The sequence below is a fragment of the Oncorhynchus tshawytscha genome, linkage group LG18, assembly GCF_018296145.1.
Source record: "Oncorhynchus tshawytscha isolate Ot180627B linkage group LG18, Otsh_v2.0, whole genome shotgun sequence".
Taxonomy (NCBI): domain Eukaryota; kingdom Metazoa; phylum Chordata; class Actinopteri; order Salmoniformes; family Salmonidae; genus Oncorhynchus; species Oncorhynchus tshawytscha.
Genome location: NC_056446.1, coordinates 30,809,098 through 30,822,830, shown reverse-complemented (window position 1 = coordinate 30,822,830; position 13,733 = coordinate 30,809,098). Strand labels below are relative to the sequence as shown.

The window sequence follows — 13,733 nt, the reverse complement described above, 5'->3', positions numbered from 1 at the left end:
TTCACTGACATTTTCTACCTCTCCCTAACTCAGTCTGTAGTTCCTACAAGCAGACCACCATAGTCCCTGTGCCCTCACGTCTGTAGCTATGAAATGCTGGTCATGGCTCACATCAACACCATTATCCCAGAAACCTTGGACACACTCCAATTCGCATTCCGCCCAAACAGATCCACAGATGACACAATCTCTATTGCACTCCACACTGCCCTTTCCCACCTTGACAAAAGGAACAGCTACATGAGAATGCTGTTCATTGACTTCAGATCATGGACTACAGGAAAATGAGGGCAGAACACTCCTCCATTCACAACAATGGGGCTGTAGTGGAGCAGATCGAGAGCTTCAAGTTCCTCAATGTCCACATGTTAAGGCCCAGTACATCACTGGGGCTGAACTCCCTGCCACCCAGGACCTCTATACCAGACAGTACTCACACATACTGACACACACACACTCCAACACACACACTGGACCCTACCCACATACTCACACATACTGACACTCATACACACTGGACTCTACCCACATACTCACTCACACACACACACACAGGACTCTACCCACATACTCACACGTACTTACACTGACACTCCAACACACACACAGGTACACCATCGCCACACACATACACTGCTGCTACCGTCTATCTATCCTGTTGCCTAGTCGCTTTATGTACATATTAGAAGTTGACCGATTAATCGGAATGGCTGATTAATTAGGGACGATTTCAAGTTTTCATAACAATTGGTAATCGTCATTTTTGGACACCGATTGTAGCTGGGGTTTTTTAACCTTTATTTAACTAGGCAAGTCAGTTAAGAACACATTCTTATTTTCAATGACGGCCTAGGAACAGTGGGTTAACTGCCTTGTTCAGGGGCAGAACGACAGATTTACCTTGTCAGCTTGGGGATTCGATTTTGCAACCTTCCGGTTACTAGTCCAACGCTTTAACCACCAGCCTTACATTGCACTCCACGAGGAGCCTGCATGGCAGGCTGACTACCTGCTACACGAATGCAGCAAGGAGCCAAGGTAAGTTGCTAGCTAGCATTAAACGTATCTTATAAAAAACAAATCAACCTTAACATAATCACTAGTTAACTACACATGGTTGATGATATTACTAGTTTATCTAGCGTGTTCTGCATTGCACATAATCGATGCAGTGCCTGTTAATTTCTCATCGAATCACAGCCTACTTCTCCAAATGGGTGATGATTTAACAATCGCATTCGCGGGAAAAAAAAGCGCTGTCGTTGCACCAATGTGTACCTAACCATAAACATCAATGCCTTTCTTAAATCAATACACAAGTATATATTTTTAAACCTGCATATTTAGTTAATATTGCCTGATAACTTGACTTTCTTTTAACTAGGGAAATTGTCTCACTTCTCTTGCGTTCCGTGCAAGCAGAGTCAGGAAATATATGCAGCAGTTTGGCCCACCTGGCTCGTTGTGAACTGTGTGAAGACCATTTATTCCTAACAAAGGCCGTAATTAATTTGCCAGAATTGTACATAATTATGACATAACATTGAAGGTTGTGCAATGTAACCGCAATATTTAGACTTAGGGATGCCACCCGTTAGATAAAATATGGAACGGTTCCGTATTTCACTGAAATAATAAACGTTTTGTTTTCGAGATGATAGTTTCCGGATTCGACCATATTAATGACCTAAGGCTAATATTTGTGTGTGTTATTATGTTATAATTAAGTCTATGATTTGATAGAGCAGTCTGACTGAGCGGTGGTAGGCAGCAGCAGGCTCGTAAGCGTTCATTCAAACAGCACTTTCCTGCATTTGCCAGCAGCTCTTCGCTGTGCTGCAAGCATTGAGCTGTTTATGACTTCAAGCCTATCAACTCCCGAGATTAGGTTGGTGTTACCGATGTGAAATGGCTAGCTAGTTAGCGGGGTGTGCGCTAATAGCGTTTCAATCGGCACTCGCTCCGAGACCTTGAAGTAGTTGTCACCCTTGCTCGGCCGCGGCATTTGTGGAGCAATGGAAACGATGCTTCGACGGTGGCTCTTTTCGATGTGTTCCTGGTTCGTAGGGGCGAGGAGAGGGACGGAAGCTATACTGTTACAGTGGCAATACTAAAGTACCTATAAGAACATCCAATAGTCAAAGGTTTTTATTTTACCTTTATTTTACTAGGCAAGTCAGTTAAGAACAAATTCTTATTTTCAATGACGGCCTAGGAACAGTGGGTTAACTGCCTGTTCAGGGGCAGAACGACAGATTTTGTACCTTGTCAGCTCGGAGATTTGAACTTGCAACCTTTCGGTTACTAGTCCAACGCTCTAACCACTAGGCTACGCTGCCGCCCCAAATACAAATGATATAGAGAGAAATAGTCCTATAATTCCTATAATAACAACCTAAAACGTCTAATCTGAGAATATTGAAGACTCATGTTAAAAGGAACCACCATCTTTCATATGTTCTCATGTTCTGAGCAAGGAACTTAAACTTTAGCTTTAACATATTGCACTTTTACTTCCTTCTCCAACACTTTGTTTTTGCATTATTTAAACCAAATTTAACATGTTTCATGTTTTTTGAGGCTAAATTGATTTTATTGATGTATTATATTAACTTAAAATAAAAGTGTTCATTCAGTATTGTTGTAATTGTCATTATTACAAATAAATAAAAATGTAAAATCGGCCAAATAATCGGTACCGGCTTTTTTTGGCCCTCCAATAATCGGCATCGGCGTTGAAAAATCATAATCGGTCGACCTCTAGTACATATCTACCTCAACATCTTCGTACCCCTGCACATCAACTCTGTAAACTCATTTATATATATTTAACTTTAACCTAGTTAAATAAAAGGTTAAATAAAAATATAGCCAAGCTATCATTGCTCATTGTATATTTATTCCTTGTGTTACTAATTTTTTTCTTCTATTATTAAAATTTGACTGTATTCTGCATTGTAGGGAAGGGTCTGTGAGTACGTCTACATCTGTTTACAAAGCATGTGACAATTCAAATTTGAAGACAGAACTTCAGAGAGGGAGAGCTGTGCATATCAGTGTATTAAACAGCCAAATCCTTAGATTTGGGCAAATAGACAAATAGAATGTCATTCTAGTTCTGGTTAGACAGCTGAAGTTGTTCTCTACACACAACTGATTGAGATGTGTTAGTTAAAGTGTAGGCATACGGTCTTTAGAATACCATCAATATGATATTTACAGCAGAAAATGGTTTGTCTTTTTTCTGATTTGTCAAGCTGGGAGATGTTTGTGATATGCCCACATGTAACCTACACCTGTATGGATATTACTTCTGGGATCGGTCTCCCAGAAAGACGAGACAAAACTAGCCAGTTATAGAATATTGTGTTGTAGGACAGCGGAGCAGTGGAAACATTTGTTTGCCTTCAGTCATGGCCGCTAGCATGTCTAAATGAACGTTGATGAAAAACGAGGCCAAATCAGGAAGTGCAGTGTCTCTTTATAGCATGTCATCCAGCAAGACTTCTGGGGATAAAGAGGAAAACACACAACAAAGTAGCAGATGAGCAGAGCTGTCGGGCACACAGTCCTGAGGCCCTTCCACTCACCCTGACAGATCCACAGAGAACCAGAGACAGAACCTGACGGAGCCACAGACAGCCCTAAGAGGCACGTTCATGTCAAATAAATCACCCACCCTGACAGGACCTGACAGATGCACAGACAAAACCTGACCGATCCACAGACAAAACCTGACCGATCCACAGACAAAACCTGACCGATCCACAGACAGCCTAAGAGGCATGGCCTTTGTCCCTACAGCACTCTCAGCTCTTCCACTAGGGGGAAAGCAGAGATGAGGTATTGGTCTATATATAGGGGCAGCAGCAGAGACGTCCCTTCCCAGAGACAATTGAGATGACAATCAGAGCGACCACAGGATTTCCCGATGATGTGATGGCATGCAAGGGAAGGCAGCGTCACTGGACTGCTCATCTAGCTACAGCTTCCTGTGACTACGCAAGGAGGATGAGGTCAGAGAACACTCCACCATAAGAACAGGATCCGCATGCACACACACACACCCCGAGAAAAAGAGGAACCCCCAAAAACCTTCAATAAACCACATTAACTCACACACTGTGAATGTGTAGAAAAGAAGGCACAGACAAAGAGATCTGATTAGTCTGCTAAGGAGAGAAGCCTCATTTTATGAGTGAAATCTAGTTGACAACATTAAGGGAGGTTAGTCACCACCAGATCCATTTCATCATATGAGGCCTCCGATACATATTGTGAATGACAGGCATTTACTGTTTTACAGATTGAGGTAGTCCGGCCTGTTTATTATTAGTCATTCTAAAGTACCAGTAAAAAGGCCTTAACATCCACTGCTGTACACAGCCCAGTGTAGACCTGAAAATAGAGAAGGTCATCCTCAAAATCATAACACACCAAAAGCCAAGGCCACTCTACCCTCTACCAGAGAAACGCTAGGTGGTAATATAGAATCAGGAGAAGAACCACAGACATTCCAAACTCAAAGCAATATACCAAACACACTGACTGGTCACCATACCAAACACACACTGTCACTGACTGGTGACCATACCGGAACACAGGGCCTGCCTGAGAGAGGAGGAAAAGGGTGTGGGGGATGGAGGAGTAGAGAGGAGGAAAAGGGGGGATGGAGGAGTAGAGAGGAGGAAAAGGGGGATGGAGGAGTAGAGGAGGAAAAGGGGGATGGAGGAGTAGAGAGGAGGGAAAGGGTGTGGGGGATGGAGGAGTAGAGGAGGAAAGGGGTGTGGGGGATGGAGGAGTAGAGAGGAGGAAAAGGGGGATGGATGGAGTTAAAGGGGAGGGGAGGGGCAAGACTGGAACATAGAGATCGAGTGACGGGGAGAGGGAGGGTGCAAGAAAGAGATGGAAAGAGAAAGATGATATGGAAGAGAAAGAGATGGAAAGAGGTTGCAATGGAGAGAAAGAGAATGACAGAAAGTATGGCGAAGAGAGAGAGATGAGAGAAAGAGGGTCTAAAACACTACCTCTTCAAAGAGTAGGCTATTCACCCCCATCAACAACAAAAAGACTGATATGGTTGTCTCACCTAGCCATCTTAAGATGAATGCACTAAGTGTAAGTCACTCTGATAAGAGTGTCTGCTAATTTACAAAAACATTTAAGTGGACAAAAAGCTATCCCCTAAAACAGCTTTTGTATTCCTAAATTTGCGCCTCCACCCCAAATTCCACAGCTGAGCTGTGAAGGGCTGGGGCCTGGCTTAGTCAGCGTTTTTACACACAGCTGAGCCTCCACAAAACACAGGGATGCTCTGGCTACGGAACACACACAGGGTCACAAAGCACTCACTCCCTTCTCCTTCACTATCTAGCTACCACAGGCTTTCACTGGCCACCTAATTAACCCATCATCACAAGACATTTGACGCTCAACATCACCACAAAATACATTGTTTATTGCTATCTAATAGCATAATTTGGGGGACTTAGTATGTGGCAATGTTTCTTTTTCTTGGTCCTGTTGTGTTGAAAGAATGACTGCAATGCACCGTCTGTATGCTTCCTATATTCGTGTGTGTATATGTCTGTCTGTAGGCCTATTTCCCAGCCACACCCAGTAAGGCATACAGAGGGCACAAGGAGTGAGGAAGGAGAGAGAGAAAACCTGGCCTGGGAGCAAGCAGAGGTAAATGATTTGGCATAGAACTCTACTATTACAGCTGCCCCATGCCAAGCCCTCTGTGCGGGTCAACATCCTGTGGTAGAGAGGGGGAACAAACTAAAGGCAGAGATATCCTGGTTTTTCTGCATGTTACTTATTAACTCGGACCCAGCTTCTCAGCCATGAAGGAGTACTGATCTGGGATCAGGTTCCCTACTGGTCAGCGAAGGACCAGAAAATTGTCAAAGACTCCTGTCACCCAAGTCATAGACTTCTCTCTGCTACCGCACAGCAAGCAGTACCGGAGTGCTAAGTCTAGGTCCAAAGAGCTCCTTAACAGCTTTTACCCCCAAGCCTGCTGAACAATTAATCAAATGGCCACCCGGGCTATTTACATTGACCACCCCCCCGACATTGTTTTTACACTGCTGCTACTCGCTGTTAATTATCTATGCACAGTCACTTTACCCCTATCTACAAATTACCTTGACTAACCTGTAGCCCCACACATTGACTCGGTACCGGTACCCCCCGTATATAGCCTCTTGTTATTTTATTGTGTTCCTTTTTTTAAACGTTACTTTGGTTTATTTAGTTAATATTTTAAAACTGCATTGTAAGTTAAGGTCTTGTAAGTACGCATTTCAGTGTAAGGTCTACTACACCTGTTGTATTCGGAGCATGTGACAAATCAAATTTGATTTGAATTATATTCATTATGATCTAAAAGGCTATACTGATACTAGGTCAGCACCACTAAGATGCTGGACCTGGTCTGACCTGTTCTGCTGGGCCTGTTCTGACGGGCCTGTTCTGAGCTTTTAATTGTTTTCCCGGTTGAAGCCAGAAATCTGGGCACTGATCCAATATGATACCAGACTGAAATAATAACACAAATATTTTGTTTACAGTGTGTTTTTCAGACATATTGAGTCGACGACCCACAGACTACCACTTGGGATTTCATTAGACTTTTCGAAAATACTGAATTGAAATAGAATTGATCCCCAACCCTGCTTAACAGGCACATTCATCCTACTGGAAGCACTCTGGATCCTGTCCCCCTGCCCTGCTACCACAGAACCCCCAGCTGAACAGGCCTAAGTGAAGGGAAAGACAGTAGGATGTCTTTGCCAGTTGGCTCCGCATCCATTTCAGCCATAACAGCTCAACTGCCTGGCCTGCTGGATCCACAGCCGGGAGACAGGCGTCATCCCAGCGGCAGATGACGGACATTTACAAACCTCTTGGTCATCAGAGCTTGCTAATAAACCGAGTTATAGGCTACCCTCTGGGAGAGAGTGGTGAGAAAACCAGGGCCAGTCATTCATATATAGGAGGTTCAGCTTCCTGCAGCTAGAAAATAGGATTCATTCTCAGCTTCACCTTCTATTGGTTAGGTGCTTTGTTTGGTTGAGCTGGGAAACTATTAGAAGTGGGTGCGTGCTATGTAAGGATGTGGGGGAGGGCATGAAAACGTAACTGACTGTTGGTCTGCTATGTTTAGGCCACTTCAATGGTCTGATATGGAGTGAGGGTTCAGGGAAGACATCCACTGTGACGTGACATGGCCGCCCTCTGACTCAATAGTACCCCTACATGATGGTGATCCCTCTCGGGAGAATGGAAAAGGAACCTTCAACTAAATGTGTGTGTGTACACGTGTGTATTAATTAATAAATGAAGAGTGTGAGTGAGTGACCTGACCACTGCCAGCTGTCTTTATTGTCACAGGCTGCAGGACAGCAGTGACCAACACAATACACAGCAGAGCCACTTCCTGGTATGACATCATGTGCCCAAAGAGCCCAGCATCCAGTCCCTGTGTTTCCTGTTAGCTGCCCCTGTGGAATCATCACAGGGAAAAGTAGAACATCCAGCATCGTGACAAGGATGTCCTGGCCCTTCACATCACAATCAACCCCATCATCAGCACCCACAGACCCTCCTAACTTCTACCATGCCCATCAACACCTGGCCTGGGTAGGACTGTGAGTAACTAAGCGAGGTGTATGGTGTGTTTAAAATATCCTCACCACCACAATCAATGTATGAAAAGAAGCAGGGGTATGAGAGGACAGGCTGCCGATATAACCAACCAGAGGCCCAGTGGGGTGGATGTCTTCTACTGGAGTTCAACAGTTAGCCACACCAGAACCACACCACACCACACCAGAACCACATTACACCAGAACCACATCACACCAGAACCACACCACACCAGAACCACACCAAACTGGTGATGATTTAACAAGTGCATTCGCAGAAAAAAAAGCACTGTCGTTGCACCAATGTGTACCTAACCATAAACATCAATGCCTTTCTTAAAATCAATACACAAGTATATATTTTTAAACCTGCAAATTTAGTTAATATTGCCTACTAGCATGAATTTCTTTTAGCTAGGGAAATTGTGTCACTTCTCTTGCTTTCTGTGCAAGCGGAGTCAGGAAATATGCAGCAGTTTGGGCCGCCTGGCTCGTTGCGAATGGTGTGGAGACCATTTCTTCCTAACAAAGACCGTAATTAATTTGCCAGAATTGTAGATAATTATGACATAACATTGAAGGTTGTGCAATGTAACCGCAATATTTAGACTTAGGGATGCCACCCGTTAGATAAAATATGGAACGGTTCCGTATTTCACTGAAAGAATAAACGTCTTGTTTTCGAAATGATAGTTTCCGGATTTGACCATATTAATGACCTAAGGCTCGTATTTCTCTGTGTTATTATATTATAATTAAGTCTATGATTTGATATTTGATAGAGCAGTCTGACTGAGCGGTGGTAGGCAGCAGCAGGCTCGTAAGCGTTCATTCAAACAGCACTTTCCTGCATTTGCCAGCAGCTCTTCGCTGTGCTTCAAGCATTGCACTATTTATGACTTCAAGCCTATCAACTCCCGAGATTAGGCTGGCAATAAGATAGTGCCTATATGAACATCCAATAGTCAAAGGTATATGAAATACAAATGGTAGAGAGAGAAATAGTCCTATAATTCCTATAATAACGACAAGTTCTTACCTGGGAATATTGAAGACTCCTGTTAAAAGGAACCACCAGCTTTCATATGTTCTCATGTTCTGAGCAAGGAACTTAAACGTTAGCTTTTTTTACATGGCACATATTGCACTTTTACTTTCTTCTCCAACACTTTGTTTTTGCATTATTTAAACCAAATTGAACATGTTTCATGATTTATTTGAGACTAAACTGATTTTATTGATGTATTACATTAAGTTAAAATATAAGTGTTCATTCAGTGTTGTTGTAATTGTCATTATTACAATTATACACTGCTCAAAAAAATAAAGGGAACACTTAAACAACACAATGTAACTCCAAGTCAATCACACTTCTGTGAAATCAAACTGTCCACTTAGGAAGCAACACTGATTGACAATACATTTCACATGCTGTTGTGCAAATGGAATAGACAACAAGTGGAAACTATAGGCAATTAGCAAAACACCCCCAATAAAGGAGTGGTTCTGCAGGTGGTGACCAGACCACTTCTCAGTTCCTATGCTTCCTGGCTGATGTTTTGGTCACTTTTGAATGCTGGCGGTGCTTTCACTCCAGTGGTAGCATGAGACGGAGTCTACAACCCACGCAAGTGGCTCAGGTAGTGCAGCTCATCCAGGATGACACATCAATGAGAGCTGTGGCAAGAAGGTTTGCTGTGTCTGTCAGCATAGTGTCCAGAGCATGGAGGCGCTACCAGGAGACAGGCCAGTACATCAGGGAGACGTGGAGGAGGCCGTAGGAGGGCAACAACCCAGCAGCAGGACCGCTACCTCCGCCTTTGTGCAAGGAGGAGCAGGAGGAGCACTGCCAGAGCCCTGCAAAATGACCTCCAGCAGGCCACAAATGTGCATGTGTCTGCTCAAACGGTCAGAAACAGACTCCATGAGGGTGGTATGAGGGCCGACGTCCACAGGTGGGGGTTGTGCTTACAGCCCAACACCGTGCAGGACGTTTGGCATTTGCCAGAGAACATCAAGTTTGGCAAATTCGCCACTGGCGCCCTGTGCTCTTCACAGATGAAAGCAGGTTCACACTGAGCACGTGACAGAGTCTGGAGACGCTGTGGAGAACGTTCTGCTGCCTGCAACATCCTCCAGCATGACCGGTTTGGCGGTGGGTCAGTCATGGTGTGGGGTGGCATTTCTTTGGGGGGCCGCACAGCCCTCCATGTGCTCGCCAGAGGTAGCCTGACTGCCATTAGGTACCGAGATGAGATCCTCAGACCCCTTGTGAGACCATATGCTGGTGCGGTTGGCCCTGGGTTCCTCCTAATGCAAGACAATGCTAGACCTCATGTGGCTGGAGTGTGTCAGCAGTTCCTGCAAGAGGAAGACATTGACGCTATGGACTGGTCCGCCCGTTCCCCAGACCTGAATCCAATTGAGCACATCTGGGACATCATGTCTCGCTCCATCCACCAACGCCACGTTGCACCACAGACTGTCCAGGAGTTGGCAGATGCTTTAGTCCAGGTCTGGGAGGAGATCCCTCAGGAGACCATCCGCCACCTCATCAGGAGCATGCCCAGGCATTGTAGGGAGGTCATACAGGCACGTGGAGGCCACACACACTACTGAGCCTCATTTTAACTTGTTTTAAGGACATTACATCAAAGTTGGATCAGCCTGTAGTGTGGTTTTCCACTTTAATTTTGAGTGTGACTTCAAATCCAGACCTCCGTGGGTTGATACATTTGATTTCCATTGATAATTTGTGTGATTTTGTTGTCAGCACATTCAACTATGTAAAGAAAAAAGTATTTAAGAATATTTCATTCATTCAGATCTAGGATGTGTTATTTTAGTGTTCCCTTTATTTTTTTGAGCAGTGTATATATATTTACATATTTTTTTTAATTCAAAATTAGCCGATTAATATGGTGTGGGCTTTCGGTATCGGCTTTCTTTGGTCCTCCAATAATCAGTATCGCTGTTAAAAAATCATAATCGGTCAACCTCTAATCAAACCTCATCATACCCACACCACACCAGAACCACACCACAACATCACACCACATCATACCCACACCATACCAGAACCACATCATCATCACACCACATCATACCCACACCATACCAGAACCACATCATACCCACACCATACTAGAACCACACAATCACCACACCACATCAGAACCACACCACACCAGAACCACACCACACCATACCAGAACCACATCACATCATACCCACACCAAACCAGAACCACATCACACCATACCAGAACCACACCTCACCAGAACCACACCACCCCAGAACCACAACAACAGTTCATTCTCAAACAGATTGTTGTTTATTCTGATCCTCCTCATACCTGGACATCAACTTCTCAGGCTACATAGATAGTAGGCCCATAGTATAGTATCATAAAGTATAGTAGAGTGTTTTAGGCCTATAACATTGTTATTAGTGTATAATATAGGCTAGTGCTGTAGCATTGTGCTGGACAGTATTTAGAATGAACATAGTTCCATTAATAGCAAATAAACAATGCAGATAAAACAATTGTTACATATTTCATAATTGAGCCTTAAATATAGTGTAATTCAGGTCAACGCCTCTTCCAATCTTCTGCTTACTACTAGGTAGTCAGTGTTATAAGGTCATAACTGAAGGATATGGTGAACTAGGCCTGGTCCATTCACCGATGGCTGCAGGTTATACAGGGGTCTGTTGCCATATCAACCAAAATGAGGTCACCAAGCTAAGTGATGAAAAGCAAACCTTATAGTAATGTTTGTCTACTGTTGTGGGCTGAGCATGAAGGGGATATCAGGGATGACATAAGTCATTGCTAGACTTATACTTTATAACATGGTGTTTTATAATGGCAATGTTTTGAGAATTATGTTTTGTGAACATTAAAGTTAAAGGTGTATTTTGAATTTAAGTGTCTCATCCATCTTTGGGGAATGGTGTTTCATGTGACAGGCCTGGGTATAAGCACTATTCATTACGTTATGAAGCATTTGTCAAATCATGACATCAAAACTTGTGGTAAGCTCAGAGGTCAAAAGGAGGACACCACCAAAGGTGTTGAAATATGCTTAATTTTAGTAGGCTACATGTACTCGCAATACATTACAACCCCTTAGCCTAAATGAAGCATTTCTATGGTGTTTGGAAAGGTGAAATGATTTCCATTGTTTGCAGCTACTGTCAGTGAAATGGCTGAGTCCTGAATAAAAGCACCTAATTGCAGTACATATTGCAGTGTTTCCCCTAGCCTCTGGCTGGCTCCGTGTGTTAACACGGGGTAAATGTCCAAATTAAATCCCACTTGGCACTTGGGCATCTCGGTAAGGCATACCCATAAAGAGTTACCACTAAACCGACCATTCAGATAAAACGTCGTTCGCATTCCATTAGTGCTCGAACCAAACCACCAATGTCGTTACACACACACATTTCGCTTTTTCAACAAATGATTAAGTTGTGTGTGGTCCTGTGTGCTTTGCTTTTCAATGACCGTGAGTGGGGGGAGAGGTTACACCATTGCAAACGTTCCATGACATTTGGGGCTCGTGCTAGGCCACTGCCACTACAACAAATGGTAACATTTGCTGTTGGTGTGTAAAGTCAATTTGTTCTGGGACACGACTCAAGTTGGATATAAAGTACCCCAAAACAGTCATACACTATAAAAGCACAATTGCCTTGAAGTTAAAAACGGGGCTGTGGAGATGGCCTAGGCTAAGAGGATAGCAGCTCCTTCATGACCAGGCCTTGTGCTGAGGTCTCTACTACTATTAAAAAGGTATGTGGTAAAAGGGGGGGCACATTGCACCACCATTACCATTACATCAAAAGAAAGGGGGGGAACTTACCCCAATCCAGAAACTCCAAGATGTTTTTCTCCCTTCTGAGCGGTGAGTTGTTGCACTCATCATAAAGGCAGATAAGGATATCCAATAGCGTTTCCACGCTAAGGCATTGGCCATTTGACTGAGCTGGGCCGTCCAGGATCAGCTTTTCCAGTTTCTTCAAACGGACCTCTCCCGACATGATTCAAACTGTAGTCAGGTGATGCTGGTAGAGGAAATTATATTAACTCACTTAAATAGTTAGCTAAACCTTATATTCCGGCTGACCAGGGACGAACCGAATAAGTTCGCTTAGCTTGTCTCGGTCTCACCTTGTAGCAAAATGAATAAAAACTTTGAGGCAAGCAAGCTAATAGCTAGCTAAAATAGAACTATCATGATCCACCTCTCACAAAGGTATATATAGAGTATCTCGGAGGTGAGTGAGCCATGTAATATTTCCTCATTTTATTTATCCTATTCCCCCAAAACACAAAGGAGAACTCACAATTGCAGACCCTGCCCAGGCCAGCAGATTTTGACGTAGGCTAATGAAAGACGCTTGTAGTATTTCCTTACGTATTTTTTCCAGTCTTCTCCTGTCAAAAATACCCCCAGTGAAAATATTACCCGTGAGAATGCAGTTATAACAATCCCCTGAGATGTTGATGTGGTTATCCAAACTGCAGCGGAAAAAAAATGCATCAACACTAGATCTGCAGTGCTACAAAGCCTCAATGCAATGCCCCTCCTCTGTTGAGTCTGAGAATGGAAGGGCGCAAGGCTTAACTAGCTCGTTTTTCCGTTTAAATTCAATTATTTTAAAATCAACTGCCTGGCCCTCTTCACAGTTTAAAACTATGGTTCGAATATATGTCCATTGCTGTATCCGTCGAAAATGCGGTTTCTCTGAGGGGTTGAGCTTTTTCCCTTCAAGAAAAAAGCTGCATTCTTGCTCATACCAATCCAGTACACTGCCTTCCCCCTTGCTTCCCAAGTCGGTCGCTGGCCGTTCAAGAACTACAGCTTGCTGCAGGCAAAACCCCAGCTCATCATGGCGACCGTCACACACTGCCGTCACAGCATCTGCTGTCCTGTGGGACGCGAGGGTATACTGGAAGGATAGCGGACAATATTGTGAATGGAAACTGCGGTCGTTGTAGCTAGGTGGCGAAACTGAAAGAAATAGGCACTATCGTGCATATTGTGATAAAAGCACAAAATCTGGTACAGAGGT

General features: G+C 43.8%; 1 protein-coding gene across 6 annotated transcripts in view; it reads right to left on the bottom strand.

Annotated features, from left to right (window-relative positions):
* LOC112217992 (serine/threonine-protein kinase MRCK alpha-like) overlaps positions 1–13,733 on the bottom strand; it is a 112,383-nt gene extending 98,650 nt beyond the window's left edge. For 2 of the 6 annotated variants that reach the window (XM_042300932.1, XM_042300933.1), the window contains exon 1: positions 12,521–13,732. In XM_042300932.1, coding sequence (XP_042156866.1) covers positions 12,521–12,698 — 178 coding nt within the window. In that variant the 5' untranslated portion in view covers positions 12,699–13,732. Of the gene's footprint in view, positions 1–12,520 lie in introns of all 6 variants that reach the window. The other 4 variants (XM_042300935.1, XM_042300937.1, XM_042300931.1 and 1 more) reach the window with 3 other exon arrangements.